Source organism: Dipodomys ordii, unplaced genomic scaffold, assembly GCF_000151885.1.
Source record: "Dipodomys ordii isolate 6190 unplaced genomic scaffold, Dord_2.0 Scaffold364, whole genome shotgun sequence".
Taxonomy (NCBI): Eukaryota; Metazoa; Chordata; class Mammalia; order Rodentia; family Heteromyidae; genus Dipodomys; species Dipodomys ordii.
In genome coordinates this window covers 187,182-204,854 of record NW_012267580.1, presented here as the reverse complement: position 1 = coordinate 204,854, position 17,673 = coordinate 187,182, and the positions used below count along the sequence as shown (strand labels likewise).

General features: G+C 43.1%; 1 protein-coding gene across 1 annotated transcript; it reads left to right on the top strand.

The window, feature by feature from the left end:
• Window positions 1-9,066: 9,066 nt before the first annotated feature.
• Window positions 9,067-17,100, top strand: LOC106001683 (doublesex- and mab-3-related transcription factor C1-like). The gene is made up of 7 exons (XM_013036703.1): window positions 9,067-9,222; window positions 13,559-13,688; window positions 14,403-14,461; window positions 14,768-14,904; window positions 15,677-15,737; window positions 15,900-16,047; window positions 16,988-17,100. The coding sequence occupies exons 1-7, from the start codon at window positions 9,067-9,069 to the stop codon at window positions 17,098-17,100; spliced, it is 804 nt and encodes a 267-aa protein (XP_012892157.1).
• Window positions 17,101-17,673: the final 573 nt, after the last annotated feature.

The following is a 17,673-nucleotide window of genomic DNA, read 5'->3' as shown; positions in this document are numbered from 1 at the left end:
GAAGGACCACTACATGGGTATGGGGAAGCTTTGGGAGAACATTTGTAAGGCAACGTAGAAGGACCCATACCAGACAGGGGCTGCTCTGAACCTACATGGAGCCTTGTAAGTATTTAAAAACATAGGGTTAGGTTAGACCTTTGCCAGGGAGGACTGGAGTGAGTATAACTTGTAGAAGCTTTACATGTTTCCATAACATTTAAGTAAAACATTTAAGTAAAAATCCCTGTGAACTCTGAAGTGGCACTGAGCAAATAGTATCTGCCAATGTCCTACCAATTTGTGTCACTGTAGATTTGCAGTATTATAGTGGAAATATAATCTAAAATGGAAACCACAGGGAAAGGAGGGCTCTTGTGGCTCCGGAACCCCACATCTGCCACCTGCATCTCAGAGACACATTAATTTGAGGGGTATGCTGAATTCATCAGGTTCCCAGGAGTCTGAGGGGTTCATCAGGCATGGGGGCCACAGTGGGGGGCTAGGGGGTAGAGGGATCCTTAGCCAGGAACAGAACAGTTCCACAGAACCCCAGGGCCAACAAACAGCTTCCCCCTTCCTCTGTTGCTATTTTATTACAAGATACCAAAAGGGAAGATCACAAAGTAACCATATCACGAGGTTAGATAAACAATCTGAGATGGAAAACAAGGCCATGGGCTTTGCCTGAGTGTGGGGTGAGGATTATTGGGGTCAATATATCCTAATGCTTTCAAGTCCTTACCTGTGTTTTCTGGGAAATCTTTGTTTCTTCTCACCCTACCTCCTGCCCATGAACCTCTAACCTTCCTTTCCAGTCATATACCCTACACTAGGTCACTGCCCATCAGTCTCTCTTGGTAAGATGTGAGTTTTCACATGTTGTCCCCATAGTGACAAGCAAAGTAGGGGTAGTAACCCAGATAACTAAGTACTGTGGGGTGCTGTCCCTCCAATGAGCTTGTGCTGCCTCCTTTACCCAAAACACAAGCCCTGAGCGATAGGAGGTGAATATTGTTGTAGATACGGGCAACAAATATTGTGAAGCATGCCAGCATTTATTTCATGCTTAGCAACTAAGATAGTTTGAAAGTAATAACCTATAGCCAGCAGAAGGGACTTGGTCACCATTTGTGATTCTGTGACCATGTTTCCCCTGGTCTATGATTTTTTGTACAGGTCCTGGTCATGTCCCTGAGCTTCTTTTTGGGCAAGATTAGTGTTCTACCACTTGAGTGAGCCACAGCTCCACTTCCTTTTGTGGTTTTAGTAGTTTATTGTCAGGAATCTCTTAGACTTTCCTTCCTGGGATGACTTTGAACCATGATCCTCAGATCTCAGTCTCCTAAGTAGCTGGGATTACAGGCATGAGCCACTGGGGCCCAGCTGAACTTTGATTTTTAAACTATCTAGCATTCTCTTCTAGGGAGGAAAGCACAGCGGCACAGGTTCTTTAGGAGCCCTGAGCTTGGTTTCTTAGTGGGGGCAAAGGGGAAGACAGACAGGAAGGTTCTCAGGTTGGCTATGAATAGTGAGAATGATGGAGGCCAGCTTTCCCATGAGGACTCAGCACACTTAGAGCTCCCTGCGCCAGCTTGGGCCATTGTCAGGGTTTTCTGTGGGCAAAATGAGTGAGTACCACAGTGTTTTCTCCTTAATTTTCATTTGGGAAAATTAAAATCCTCATGGGAGGTGGCCCTGTTATTGTTTCTGGCATTTCCTAAATACTTTTTAAGGACTTATTAGGGGCACATATCTGGATTCATTGGGTACAGCAGCAACCTTTGGAGCCCTTACTCCCAGCCCTGTTTTGTGTATTACACAGGAAGGAATTCAACTCAACTGGTTCTTAAGTTTCATTTCACCTTGGAAAAATGAAACATTGACCTTCCCACTCCACCAAGCTGGGGTCCCCTTCTGGTCCTCCGAAGAGATTCAGCCTTCTTGCAAAAATGCCAGCCCTTGGCAGCAGCAGCAGCAGCAGCAGCAGCAAAGTACTAAAGGCATTCTCCCAGAAGTGTCATGTGCATGTGGTGGTTGAAGAGATTGTTTAAAGGGCCAGTAGATCTATCTGTTCTTCCCACAGGGTACAAAGGAGCTACTGTCTTCTCCATGTCCCTGGTCTAGATTTTCCCCACCCCTCCTAAACATAAGTATACTCTATTCAGGCAGTTGATACAGTCTCCCCAATTCCTTAAAACTGACAAATCTTGCTTTCTTGTATCACTATTTTCCCCTCCCTCCCATTCACCCCTGAATATTTATCTAGGCAGTAATTGGGTTTACATTCAGTCTCCTGCTTTCTTGGCAGGTGCTACACAGGTAGAGACATGATGCCAGGCCTATTTTACTTTAGTTATTTCAGATTAGGGGAGAGATTCATGTTTTTGCTATAGTTGGCAAAACTCTTAATAATACTAGCTGTAACCTCTTGCGTAGCAGGGATTATAGGAATGCACCACCATGTCCTGCTGTCCCTTGAATCCATTCTAACCAGGCATCTGAACCTACCCCATCACTCTAACATATGTGACTAAATGACTGTGAAAAGCTAGTGAGTCTAATTTTTATGTTACTCTATTTCTGACTTTATAGGGAAAAGACAAATTTTTGCACTGGTAACTTTAAGCTTTACCGAATTTTAATTTCTGGTTCGTGTTTCTCATAACTTTCCATATTTCAGCTTTACCTCTGCTAAGGGCTTTGCAACCAAACTTCAGGTTTCTCTTCCGCATATTAGGGAAAGCCCACATGGATACTAGAGGGAAACAACTGTAGAAATCTACCTCAGTGACCTTGAAACTTTTGGCTGAACTTTTTTTTTTTTTACCAATACTAGTACTTGAACTCAGGACTTCATAAGCTCTTGGCTTACTTGCTCAGGTCTAGCACTCTAACTCTTCAGTCATACATCCAGCCCAGGTTTTTCCTGCTTATTTTGGAGATTGAGTGTCACAGACTTTTCTGCCTGCACTGTCATCAAATTGCAATCCTCCAGGTGTTAGCCTCCTAGTTAACCAGGATTATAGGCTTGAGCTACTAGAGCTTGACTTTTGACTTTAATGTATGTATGTGTGTGTGTGTGTGTGTGTGTGTGTGTGTGTGTGTGTGTGTTTGTGTGTGTGTGTGTGTGCATGCTTGCGCTCACCTATTCTGGAGTTTGAATTCAGGGCCTAAACCCTGACTGTGGAGCTTATTTTGCTCAAGGCTAGAAGTTCCACTTCTGGCTTTTTTGCTGGCTAATTGGAGATGAGTCTCTTTGACTTTCCTGCCCAGGCTTGCTTCAAATCACGGTTCTCAGATCTTAGACTCTGAGGAGCTGGGATTACAGGCTAGATTTACTTTAATTTTTCAATCAGGGTACTCAGTGAAAATAAGTACCCAGTCCTGGGAAACTCTCTGAGGTCCTGACTTTGAGGTTGCTCAAGAGTATGAACAGTGATTGAAAGATGGGCCTCAGCATCCTTCTTGTGCCCAACTCAGGCTTCTAGTGTAAGGTACACCAGTTACTTCTCTTTCTTTTCAAATGAGAGATCAATTTGTAGCTCAAGTTGACCTCAAACTCGAGTTCCTCCTTTTTCAGACTCCTGGCAAGAACACCAGTCTTTACCATCCCAACTCTAGTTTTCAATGTGTGGCAGGAGGAGGAAGGAAATTGGTTGTGCACAGTACAGTCAGTACTTTAGAAGCTAGGTAATCCTTGCTAAATGTCACTCCAAAATATCTGTTTCAGTTCCCAATACCAGCAATAGAACCCCAGTATTTGATACATTATTGGTAGCATTCAAACTTTCAATGTTGATCAATTTGCGGTATGAGAATAGGAACACAATTTTCAGATTCTTTCCATTTTTTGCTGTGGGGTAGCACTCCTACTTCTTTCATGTGGCCATCCTTTTTTTGGGTGCTACTTCTGGTGCTTGAACTCAGGGCCTGAGTGCTGTCCCTGAGCTGCTTTTGCTCAAGGCTAGTACTCTACCACTTGAGCCACAGCTCCAATTCTGTTTTTTTTTTTTTTGGTAGTTGGAAATAAGAGACTTACAGACTTTTCTGCCCAGGCTGGCTTCAAATATCAGCCTCCTAAGGAGCTAGGAATATAGGCATGAGCCACTGGTACTCGGCTCACTTGGCCATCTTTATTTCTGTAAGTGACTCATTCATTTTCTGTCATCATTTTTCTTTTTCAATGCTTTTCTTTACTTGTCCCAGTATTCATATATTGCAAACATGATGTAAAAATGATCAAGACTCTGATGGATTCAAAAATGTTTTCTTCCAATCTCTAGCTTCTGTTTGCAGCTTGTTCCCATGTTTCCTCATATAGCAGCTCTTCATTTCAGGTGACCTTCCGGCTGCTTTTCTCATCTGAGATTGGCAAGCTTTACTTCTGTTTCCACTGTGGAAAGAAGGGTCAGAAGAAGTGCAGGAATTTGATCTGAAATTCAAACTTGACATCTAGAGCTATGTGTGGTTGCACCCCTATGTAATAAGTTATGCCTATGGTAAGCTGCAGGTCAGCAATAAGTACCTTTCACACCTGTCTCCTTCCAGACATAGAGGGAATGACATACATAGCAAAATGGCCCCCTTTATATTTTCATAGGACAAACCACATAAGGCTAGGTAGTATATAAGGAAGGTGGTGACACTGGGCTTGCTGGAAAGAACACTCTAATGATGGTCAGGAAATTTGGGGGCCAGGGACACCACTAACCCTAATTGTGACAGAGAAGCAGACTGTTCCCTGGCAACTCCTCTAGTACAAATAACAGGTCTCAGCTGCTGGTAGGATTGTGGGGGAAGAGTGAGCCCTTTGATTTTATCTGAGACTCAATGAAAGGGGGAGCGTGCTGTAATTTTAACAACCATTTTGACAGCCCACAATCCTCCTTGTCCCAGGTTCTCAATCCTAGCAGGTACTGCCAGTGCCAACTTGATTTTGATGTATGTACTTCATAAAGGATTAACATCCAAAATATAAGAAACTCACACAAGTGGGCAACAATAGGCAGCCTACAATTAAACCAATTTCCTAATGGACAAAGGCCCTGAGTAGATATGTTTTAAAAAGAAGACATAGATGGGCACCAGAGGAACATGATTGTAATACTGGCTACTCAGCAAGCTGAGATCTAAGGATTGTATTTCAAAGGCAGCCCAAACAGGAAAGTCTATGAGACCCTTACTTCCTACCAGCTAGCAAAAAGCTTGAAGTGGCACTGTAGCTCAAGTGATAGAGTGCTAGCCTTGAGCAAAGAAGCTAGAGGAAACTTCCCAGGCCCTGAGTTCAAGCCCCTAAACCAACCAACACACACACACACACACACACACACACACACACACACACACACACAGATACGAATGACAGCAGGTATAGGGAAAAGTGATCAACATTAACCATCAGGGATATGCAAATCAAAATCACCATGAGATGTGATCTCACATCTGGTAAGATGGCTATTTTCAAAAACAAGCGATAAGAATTAGTAAACATATTGAGGAAAATTAACCCTTTTGCACTGATGGTGGAAGTGTGAATTGTTATAGCCACCAAAGAAAACAGGATACATGTTCTTCAAAAAACTGAAATTGGAGCTATCATAGAACTTAGCAACCTTTGCTCTACATATGTACACATAGGAAATGAGACAGATATGGAAGTTCTCAAGTGTCAATCAATGAATTTTTTAAATGTACCTTCATTACACACACACACACACACACACACACACACACACAAAATACACGCAAACTGGAGCATTATTCAGTGATGAAAGAGAAAGGAGTCCTGTTATATTTGTGATAACATAGATGACATCATGCTGAATGCAATGAACCAGAAGCTTAAACGTTATCAAAATTCTATGTGAAATGTAAAACAGTCCCAGTCAGAGGACAGTGCACAACTGTGGTTGTGAGCAAGGAAGGCATATGGGGAGATGCAAGGGAAGGGCACAAACTTGTGTTCATGCAATGAATATATCATGAGAATTTATTTTTAAAAAATATTTTTATTATCTTTAAGTAGTTGTACAAAGGAGTTAACAATCACTGAAGCAGTTTGTGAATGAAGTGTATCTTAACCAATGTCACACACTTTTTAAATTGTCTGTCCTGGGGCTTGAACTCTGGACCTGGGCTCTATCCTTGAGCTTCTTTTGTTCAAGGCTAGTACTCTACCACTCCAGCTCCAGTGCCACTTCTGGCTTTTTCTAATAGGAGGTAAGAGTCTCACAGACTTTCCTTCCTGGACAGGTTTCAAACTACAATCCTCAGATCTCAGACTTCTGAAGATTACAGGTGTGAGCCACTGGCACCCATCTAACTTCACCCCTTTCAATATTCTCATCCACCCCTCCCAACCCATCCCAAAACATGAGAATTTAATGTACTTTATGATGTCTATGCTTTATATAAAATTTAGATGCATATTATGTGTTTTGAGTACTAAATGGAGCCTATGTGAATTATGTATTGAATTTTAAGCATTAAATGATATACAAAATATGTACATATGTATTTCTCAAGAATACTTCGTTGTACACATGAAATTTGCACAGGATCGTAGGCATTTTCACCACAAAGGAAAAACATTGTCTCTGTAAAGCACAGGATATTTAGCAAGCCTTTCACAATACATAATGTATAGATTCAGCATACTCATGTAGAGTATGATAAAATTTTTATTTTTCAATTATTGCGCCAGCAGGGCTTGTGAGTGGGACACTACATAGTTGGGAGAGAATGCCTTGTTGAAAGCCTCGGCAAAGTACTCCATAAGAGTTCTGTCCCCAAGCAAGAGGTGACCCTTGCACTAAGTCAGGCACAGGATGCCCTGCTTGGGAACAAACTGTTCGTGACAAGCACCCAGTGAATCCTTCACCTGTGGGGATACAGAGGAAAGCATCTTCTGCAAGGAAGCCTGTGGCAGGAGGAGGCAGGACTTTTTTTTTATCAAAGCCATTCAGGATTGAGGTGAGTATCAGTATCAAGAGGTCAGATCAGCAGCAGAACTATGCCTTTCAAGAGAGGCTTTGTGGTATTAGGTGTGGGGCCCCATGGCCTGTGGTTGGCAGTAGGGCAGATAACTCTGGCTTGGAAGTCATTAGGGTCAGAGAGGAGAAAGCTGGATAGGATGGGTCTGTGCAAGGGGATGGGAGCAGAGATTAAGGCTCCATATGGGTCAGTCTGGCTATAAATCCCATCTTTGCCACTGGCTTTCAAGTGTGGCCACTGAATTGTGCTTATATTCATGCATCAGGTTTTCACCAAATCATTTCTTCCTTCAACAAATATCCACATACTAAACACACATTCATATACACACACTTACCCCTACCCCCAAATGCATCTATTTACTCAAGCATATGCAAACATAGGCACACAAGGATCCTCAAATCACCCTCTCTACCCTCTAGGACAGAACAGCCCCAGGACCTGGAACTCTGGTCTTCTTTAGGCAGAGCTAAGCCCTAGGAGGAGAGGCCCCAGTCACTTTTGGAGAAGCAGTAACAGGAGTAAGTTCCCCACTGAGTTATTGCCCAGCTCAGGAGAACAGAGGTCTTGTGGGAACACAGGTGAGACCTGGGCCATGAAAAAATCTGCAAAGATACCAGGTTGAAAGCAACTGAACACACTGGAACAAACAGTTTGCCTGCTCTGTATTCCTGGACGCCACCCTAAGTATTCTGCAGGCATATAGGCAGAGCACTTAGGGCTTGATTTGCTGCTGCCCGCCAGAACCCCACCTGCATCTCATCTCTACTGGCCTCTCCCCAAGCAAAGGACAATGAATTCCCACAGCTGGCCATGCAAGCATTTGTTATGACATGATGTGTTTTCAAAGGGAAGGACAGTGTGAGGTTCCTGTGTGTTGGTTAGGCTCTTCTATAGTGAAAGCATATCTTAGGTGCTAGTGCATTGCTCTAGCAATTCTTAGTCTTAAAATGTCTAACAGAGCCTCCTCCATAGTAAGTCCTGAAAGTGAGAGCTGTGCTACAAATTTCCTCAGTGACAACCGAAGGGAAGTTTGTTGTGCTCCATCTCAAGGTCACCCCAGGAGTGACTAGGCTCCTATCATATGGGGAAGAAGTCTCTGTAGTTGGAAACCAGATCTATTTCTTAGAGGAGCTCGGCATGAGGATGGGTGGAAAGCTTGGGAGCTGTTTGTAAGCAGGGGTGTCTAAAGCCCTGCAGGCCCCTCTTCCACCAAACCCCTTCCCTGTATAAACAACACCCAGGCTCTTTCCCATATGGAGCACAAGGGCACTGCAGGAGAAGAGACCTGCTATTCCCTCCCACTCCTGCATGTAGAGACCATGAGGGCCAGAGCTGCCAGCCCTGGGAAATTCATAGTAGCTAGGATGCCATTCATTGCAACCAGAACCTTGCCTCCAGCAAGCTGCCCTGTCTCAAAGGACAGGGTGGACAGACTTAGAGGACTAGGGAAGATGCTAGGTGCCTCCTTCCACAACCCCATCACCAGAACTGCCCCTTCACCAATGCACACCCAACGCTGACTGTGGTGCAGAAGGTGACATCAATTGTCATGACACAACAATTGGGAAATATAGTGTAGTTTATTTAGGCCCAGGCACAGGTATATTGGGGAGAGTAGGAATTTCAATCAGCAGAGGGTCTTGGTCACTGTTCATGCCTCTGGCTGTGACTTTTGTGGTCTCAGTGGTAAACTCACTGGTATCCTCTCCTGGCAAAGTAAATAGAGTGAGAGGTGGACCCTCGAGAGACCTGGGTGACTTAGGCTTCCCTTGGGCAATCTTGATGGAAATAGGGAGGGAACTGGACTGGGCTGAAAGTTGTCCGAGGCAGAAGTTGGCTCCAAGCTCGCATGAAAGGCTTGGCTACTTATGCCATCATTCTCCAGAATCGGCTCCTCCAAGACACACTCTGACAACAAGGCTCCCTAGTCTGGTCTTAGCCATTGAATGTGGCCTTCACAGTGTCACTCATGCCATCATCTTGTTCCTTGGGCTCTTTTTCAGAGACATAAACATTCTGCAAAAGAGGAACAATGACCTCATCTTTCCAGTCTCCCATGACTGGCACCCATTGCCTCATTCAGCAACCATGTGTGCACCTCCATCCCAGGTGCAGGTGCTGGTGTGCAGTTTGACTTGGGCATTCCAATTGCCTACCCCTTTGAAGGTGTTCCAGACAAGGGAGGGAAATGAGACTCACCAGGTTCATGTATTGAAAGAAGGGAGTGAAGAACATGTTTCCAAGGTATGCAATGTGTCTATGCTCAGAGGAGTGACCAACAGGGCTTCCTTGATGAAACCTGCTACGCTCCTCCCTCTGCTGGGTAGAAAGAAGCTCTGACCCACCCCTTGTTCCGCCCCCTGCTCCCTAGCCCTACCCATCTTCCTGTTCTCCTACATCTCAGTATACGCTGGACAAGCAGTGGATACATTTCTGGTATGTGAATCTTCTCCATTCCTGTGTCTTTTACTCCCACCTCTCTTGTTTTTTGTTTCTTTGCTTTTATTCTCTCTGACCAGCTGAGCACCCTTACTGCCTATTGAACTGAAGTATCCAGGCAGTCAGGCAGAAGGTGAGTTCTCAATTAGTGGACGTTCCACAAACAAGAGTGATTATGTGGCTCTCTCTGTACCCGTAATTTGACTCACAGAGTGAAGCCTTTCTGGGCCCTGAGGAAGCTTTGGGTTGGAATAGTTCATGGAAGCACTGAGGAGAGATGCATGAGTTATCCAGAGACCACACTGACCTTGATTTTCCACTGGGAGGCAGAGGTGAGAATCCCGCTCCTGTGTGTCAGGTGGTGTCTGGTAGCAGGTAGAAGGACGTTTGGAGCCTGAAGGGTTTGGGAAGTGTGAGGCACTGGAAGGAAAGGCTGGGCTTGTTTAGGCACACCTGCAGATGTGAACCCTTCTTGAGACCTAGTTGTGAGGGTGTACCATGGACTTCAAGGAAACACCCTGCTTGCAGTAAGTACCCTTTGTAGGGAGAGGGGGAGAAGGTGACCTCAGGCTTTTATTCATTTTTTAATGGTGATTTTTAGCAATTCATTGGTTATATAGCCTTGAGGACACGGGACTGGTCTTTGTTGTGAGCCTCTCCTAGACAATACCCTGTTCCAGATTCTGTTGTTGTTCCAAAAAATAACAACTTAGGAAGAACATGATATTTATGGAGCTCTAGGAGCACTGAGAGGGACAATCCTCCTGCCCAGAACTTGAAATGGAGTCAGTGAAGTTTTCCCAAGGACACATGCCTGTACTGAGTGAAGGGAAAAGTTGGCCAAGAAATGGAGGAAAGGGAGAATTCAGCTCACTGAACTTAAGATAATACTGTGAACATTTGCAACTGGCAATAGTGGGCCCAGCTTTCTGTTCTCATAGTTGGTACAAGTGAAGTTTAGTGATGAGGTTCTGACACAGGACTGGAAACGGGCTTATCTGAGATATTGAACCTGGCACTGAGAAGCAAAGCCTTTTCTCTTACAAAGTTGCATAACAGTCTGCCTATTGTTTTCTACTGTGGGTCATGCTTTTCATATCTACTACCTAAGATATTGTTGCCCATTTTCATGACACAAAATTTCTCTTGTGGTTTCCATGCATTTTAAAATTTAGTGTTTTCCTCTTCAATTTATCATTTATTTTCAGTTAATGTGTGCAAATAGTGTGAGCTACTGAGGTTTGTTTGCTGTCCTTATGGAGTTCCACTTCTCCCAGTGTCATTAGTTAGGTTAATTGTCTTAAAGCTTTTGTAGATCTGTACCTGGGCTTTTTAGCTCATCTGTTGATCCATAGTCCCTGTCCTGAGGTAAAAACACCATGTTGTTGTGATTACCACTCTTTTAAATTGTATAGGAATTTGGAAGATGCATTGCCTCCACCTTTCTTATTTTACACAGGTTTTGTCTGTGTGCTCTGCACATTACCACAGAGTTTGGGAAATAGCTTTTCCCCTCTAAAATTGTCATGGTGAATCGCATTCCAGTGGTTCATGCCTATGATCCCAGCTACTCAAGAGGCTGAGATCTGGGATGGTAATTCGAAGACAGCAGCAGGAAAATCAATGAGATTCTTATCTACAATTGACCACCAGAAAGTCCGAAGTAGAGCTGTGGCTGAACTGTAGAGCATCAGCTTTGAGCAAAAGATATCAGGCACAGCACCCAGGCCCTGAGTTCAAACCCTTAGTCCAGCACAAAAATTGGTCGTGGTGTTTTGAGACTTGAGATTCTGACATTCAATGTCATTATACCAATGTTGCCATCTATATAGGCCTTTTAGCAATATCTTATGGTTGTATTTTATTTATGTTAAAATTTGGAATGTATACTTCATTGTAAATAACATTTAAGTCAGCTTCCATCTCCAGTATGTCTTTTGACAGCTCCTGTAGGTGATTCTGAGACAAGCTAATGTTCCCAGATCATTGCTCTAATGGAATAAACCTGCAGGTTGTTTGTATTCTATTCATATATATTTGAATTAAAAACAGGACAGTTTTAAATAAAGAAAGTGCACCCCAGTTGTTTTGTAGACCTATTTTCTAGTAAAGTTTCAAGACAGGTCAGCAAAATATTTCAAAACCAATATACTTTCAGGTTGAAAAGAAAAATTCTTCTCTAAGGCAGACTAGAAGACTAAAAGTAGAACCAGATAAGAGACTATGGAACCAGATAAGAACAGCACAAGAAAATGAAACATGGTATTAATGTCCTTCCTCAATGAAAGAAAAAATAATCCCAAGCAAAATATTATCAGAAGGGAGTTCACAGCATATATAGAAGATAGTCTTCCACAACTATGTTAACTTTATCCTAGGAGAACAAATGTGGCTTAACCTTAGAAAAGTAGAAATAGAGGAGGCATGAAAAAAGTATGTGGTAATATTATTTCAATTTCTTTCTTTATATACTATGGATTGTATAATTGTTGGAAAACTCACTATGATGTACCTTTGTGTCTTTTCTCCTTTTATTCCCACAAGAACAGCAGATATAATAAATTCCAAAAATTTGGAAAGACGAAATGAAACTCAGAACATCAAGACTAAAACACATAAAGCAAAGAAAAATGATCCCAAAGAGACAAAAAAGTTCCCCAAATGAAAGATGACAACAGGGCTCTATGATTCAATACTAGATTCACCCATGCCACTGTGCTCCTTTCACACAAGGAAGGAAAAAAGGCTGGTATTGGTCATCTTTGGTGCTAGAAACCAGTGGGTTGGTTCAGAAACAGCTCTGCATTTTAGTTATAAGATGAATTTACTTAAAGATTTTGGAAAGATCTTTAAATTTCACTCATTGTATTCACAGGTCAAATAATGACTAGTGCAATGAACATTTACATACAGGAAAATCTATTTGTGACTTTAAGATGAATATTTGAAATGCGACAGGATGGGAGCAAGTAATGGAGAAAGGCATTAGATCTTGCCTTAAAAAAAGAGCGACTGATTGCCACCTGCTGCTAGTTATGTCACTGCAGGCTGACATGGGACTATAACTCATTCTCCATTCTTTCCCTTTGTCTTGTTCTACATCCCCAAAATTCCATCCTTTAGTCTCTACTACAGTGGAAAGCCTCATAGGCTACAGGATCCCACCCCCTCCTGCTATTTGAGCTCCTTTAGGAAAGATCCTTAAACTCTGTTCCCTGGGCCAGGACACATGCTAGTGTGTCTCTAAAGTGGAGAATAGAATGATTGAACTTCCTTAGGACACAGTGCAGTCTGTGGATCCAAGATTGGACACTTGAGGCCAGGAAGTGGTAAGGATAAGAGTAAAAAGACTGACCATCACCATCCTTGAAGTGTGGAGAGTAGTATGGGAGATGATTGGGAGGCTGAGGATGGAATGCATCGTTTGTATGAATGCAGGAAGGATGTGTACGTCCAAGAGAAAAATTAGTGCACTTAGGGTGGCCTATTGTTTAAATCAGGACCTAGCATTCTGTCAACAGAGAAATGTGGGAATGAATGAAGGAGTGAATGAAAAAAAGTAGCTGGTAGAAAATGGCATGCATAGAGTGAAGTTGAGCAAAGAGCTCATGATCAGACTGAAAGTATAGGGAATCGTGCCAAGAGGCTGTACAGGAGAGGTGATATGTGAGTGTGGCTTCCTATGAAAGATGTTACCTAAGAAAAATGGTCAAGATGACAGTCAGACATAGCTATAAGGAGAAAAAGGAATAAAACTGCAGGATGCAGAACACATAGGCACTTCAGCTAAGTAAAATGAGAATAGTGGGTTATGTGGCCATTCTGCTTTCTGCTCAAGACCTTAGGACCATAGAATCAAATGACATATGTGCTGTGTTCTGCTGCATGTCTGAATTCAAATGTATTTCAGTAAGTAAGACTGGAGCCTTATGCAGTATTAAACTGGGCCTAAGAGAACTGTTGTGGTCTGTTTTGTCTACCACAACCACAACATCTCCCCCTAAATCAAGGGCAAAAAGTCCATCTGCATCTTCTGAGCTTGCAAATATCACAACTGTGCCATCTCCTTGTAAGTCTGGCAAGAGGAAGAGTCAGAGCTTCTTTACATGCAACTAACCTTTGCATTCAATCCCCCTTTTAGGGAACAGCATACTGCCTTGTCTACTCTAAGCATCTGACTTCAAAACTGACAAAGAATATGGGAGAACCCAGCCAATCTCGCATGCCCAACCGAAGGAGTCTGATCATAGAAGCAGAAGAAGGAGTTCTGAGTGAGTGTCTATAGCTAGGGAAGGAGCCTAAATTTGATAGGGAGAACCATGAATAGTTATTTCACCAGTCTTACCAGTGAGTTACAGTGTTGCCTTTTGGCTAGTACTACTCAGGCTTCAGCCAGTCTGTATAGAAAACATCATACCAATAGCCAGGCATCGTTACTCAGGATGCTGATCTCTGGGATGGGAGTTCAAAGCCAGCCAGGGAAGAAAAGTCCATGAGACTCCAAATTAACTACAAAAGAGCCAGAATTGAAGCTGTGGCTCTAGTGGTAGAATGCTAGTCTTGAGCACAAAAGTTTAGGGACAGTACCCAGGCCTTGCATTCAAGCCCCAAGACTGGCACATACACAAACATACACACACACAAATCCATTATATCAATATAGGTACTTTCCCTCTGGAAAGTAAGAATGGAGATGGGCTGGGCGTTAGTGGCTCACACATATTCCTACCTACTCAGTGGGCTGAGATTTAAGGATCTCTGTTCAAAGCCAGCTCAGGAAAGAAAGCCCATGAGACTCTTATTTCCAATTAACTACCAAAAAAATGGAAGTGGTGCTGTGCCTCAAAGCTAGCCTTGAGTAAAAAAGCTTGGGGACAGCGTCCAGGTCCTGAGTTCAAGGCCCACACTGACAAAAAAAAGAATGGACAAGGAATATAATGGAGTGAGTAAAAAGGTTCATCTAAGCTATTCCTGGTCTTTAACAGCTGGCGATGATAACGCCATGGATCAGCCTTGGATCTACCCCAGCATAACTATGCAGGAGGTAAGGAAAGTGAGCTGTCAGTGGAACAAGCTGCTCCTACCCAGCCCCTTCTCTGACCTCCCCTACTGAGTCCCAATAGCACAGGCCCCATCTCCAACACCACACACTGCTTACTATCTGTTGTGGTGCAAAATCACCACTCCCTGTGACTCGGTATCCCAGTTGTAACCTGAAATGTAAGACAAGATGGTCTTTCAGAACTCTGATATTCTGAGTTCCTGTCCTCATTCCAAAACACCAGTCCAGCTTCGTTCCCTGGCCAATTTGAAATCATCTGATTGCCATCTGTGATCACTGCCCTTTCAGGAGAGCTCCCATATGCCTCTGCTGCTGAGCTTGCCATCATCACCTTCATCTCTTGTTTATACTCCTGTGACCTTGGAGCAGCCATTAAATGTTTCTTTTGTTGGGGAGCCCCAGGGGACCCCTGTCCTGCCCATCATGTAAGTAGAACAACGATCACACAAGCAGTTGCTCTTTGTGCTATAGTGCGTCCAACGGTGAACTTGTTTCTCTATAAGATGAGGGGAGGAGGAAGAAGGCAGCAACTGAGTATCATCCTAGAACAGGAATTCTGGCTTTGACATTACTTATTGGTGAGACTTTGGACAAGTGGTTCTTTGTTTTCTAATTCTCCTATGCTCAGAGGGCATATGGGGGAAATACTCCATAAATCATAATATTCATACTATTCTATAAACACTGAGAAGAGGACTAGCTTAAGGCCTGACACCTAGATGTTTAACCTGTGGAGATGAGACTGTTATTACACTTTGAAACAGCTGAAAAGAGGGGCTATGATTGGAGAGAGATACAGAAATCCAGAAGAAAATCCAAAGAGCAGTAGAAACTGCTTCCTGGAGAGGAACCAAGCTTGTTCTTGGAGACTCTTAGTGATTGGGTGATAGAGGAACAAGATCCCATCACTAGAATCAAACAGTATTTCCAGGCATTTTTCACATTAAAACTCAGTCATCGTAGTTCCCCATCATCTTCACTCTAGCCCTGGCAGGCAAAACTTGGTAGAAATTGGTGACTCGGGAAAGATGCAGAGAAAACAGCAATGGAAAACAGGCTAAGCTGGAGAAAGAACTTACCCTATCCATTATAATTAATGACCCAGCAGTCATTCAGATTACCACCTGTACCCATGTGTACCCTGGTTGTATGTATTCACCAGAGGATTTAATCTGCCTCTCCTCACATTGTTTCCAGATGCTCAGGTCTGGTCCTTCAACCCTGTGCCACACCTGGCACATTACTGTTGCAGCCTCAGGTACTGGGAAAGGGATGTGGTGGAGGATACTTGGAGGGGAAGAGCTTAATGGAGTAGAAGAGCAGAAGGACTCTGGGATTGGGGGAGGAGACACAGAACTTGTCTGAATGGGAGGGCATGTGCTTTGTCAGACTCCATTCTCTCATAGCCTTTACTTTTCAGGCCACCAATGACTCAGACCAGGATTCAATGTCTGCTGCTTTGGAGTGGCAGCAGAAGATGCAAGCTGCTGAGGCTCTACTGGCTCTGAAAAACTCTTCTCAGGTTCCTCCTGAACCCAATTCTGCACATGAGTCTCTAAGTGCTCCAGGTATCTTGCTCCTTACAGCATTACTACAAAGAAGGGGTAGCTGAGAAATAGGGTGAGAGTTGTGATAAGCAGATTCTAGCTGGAAAAAACAACAACAGTGTTAGTAGGTTGAAAGATCTTGAAGCCTGGGCCCCATGAGTGTGACTCATGAACTTGAGAGTTGTTCCGTGACTGTCCAATTTATTGATTTTTGTGCCCAATAATCAATAGCAAGTCATGCCCAATAATCAATAGCAAGTCACTTGATGACAAGGAATAATGAAACTGAGGCCATGCAGTGTAATGGATCTTAGGACATGCAAAGAACAAAGTCACCTGACTCTCAGGCAGCACTTGATCTGCAGTATACTATGAATGTATAGAAGTAAATGAACATATAGAAGCATACAAGAACATATAGAAGTGATAAAGGCAAGGGGATTAGAACTGGATGTATTCCTAAGCAGTGTTTCACAGCAAATTTCACTGGTGGGCTCAGAGAGGAAGGGCTCAGGATGCTGGAAGTAGTGAACACCTAGGAAAGCTAAGGCCAGAGACTGGGCATTATTTCACTAAAGTAGTGAATGGAGGCTGACTATGAGAGTGAAGAAACCACACCAGGAAATTGCTAAAAAGGTGGCTGAAGCTAGAGACCTTGCTGATCATGGTGGTCTAGGAGAGTGACTATAGGAGGTTAGCCCAGCCACTGTGGGAAGGGAGGATCAAAACATGTTTCTGATATAAGAAGGCGCATATACAGGGATCAGATTTAAACAAAGAGATGCAGTGGCTGGGATAGAGAGATAGAAGGAACTAAGACTGGCCAAGAGGAAATCAGATAGTAATAGGTCTGTGCGGTGATTTCAGTGGCAAATATCTGAGTGTGTGGAACTGAAAAAAAAGAGGAGAAAGCTAAGAGGGGTCATGATGTTAACTGCCCCCCTTACTTTCTATTCTGCAGGTCCTGCTGGAGATACAGAAATGGAGCCTTCCAGCCCCAGGCTGCAATCTAACTCACCCAACTCCGTTTCACTGCCTAATGGACAACAGGGCTACATTGTCTTCTTTGACTAAGAGCCCAGAGGAGACCTCACTAGACCACTGTCTAATTCACTATCTTGTTTCTGAATGTGCTTTATAGCCAAAATGCTTAACCTGATTTTTGAAACATTCAAGTGCTTAATAAGCTTTCAGACTATATATTATGATATAGGGCAACTCCTTGACTGAGGTAAGATATTCTTGTACCTCTACCCATTGCTTATTTGGAAACTGAAGCCTTTTATATATCTTATACAAACAGCACTGTACATTCCAATGTGGTCAATCCTCAGCAGGATTCTCAGTGGAGGTAATAAGTCATGCTTACATTTGTCTTGTCATTACACCCATACCTGTATACTCCTGAACTTCTCCATGCATGTAGAAACATGTGTCTCCATGTGTATGTATGTGTGTATGTGAATAAACAATAAACTAGTTTTTGTAAGGCACTGAGAAATACATATTGCTTGTTTCTACCATGTAACTTTCACGATCCTGACTCTAATAAGACTGTCACATTCCAAAGTGAGAGTCACCTCATTTAAAAGTTGTAATTTAACATAGCTAGCTAGATAAGGCAAGTTTAGAAGTATAAAAGAGTAG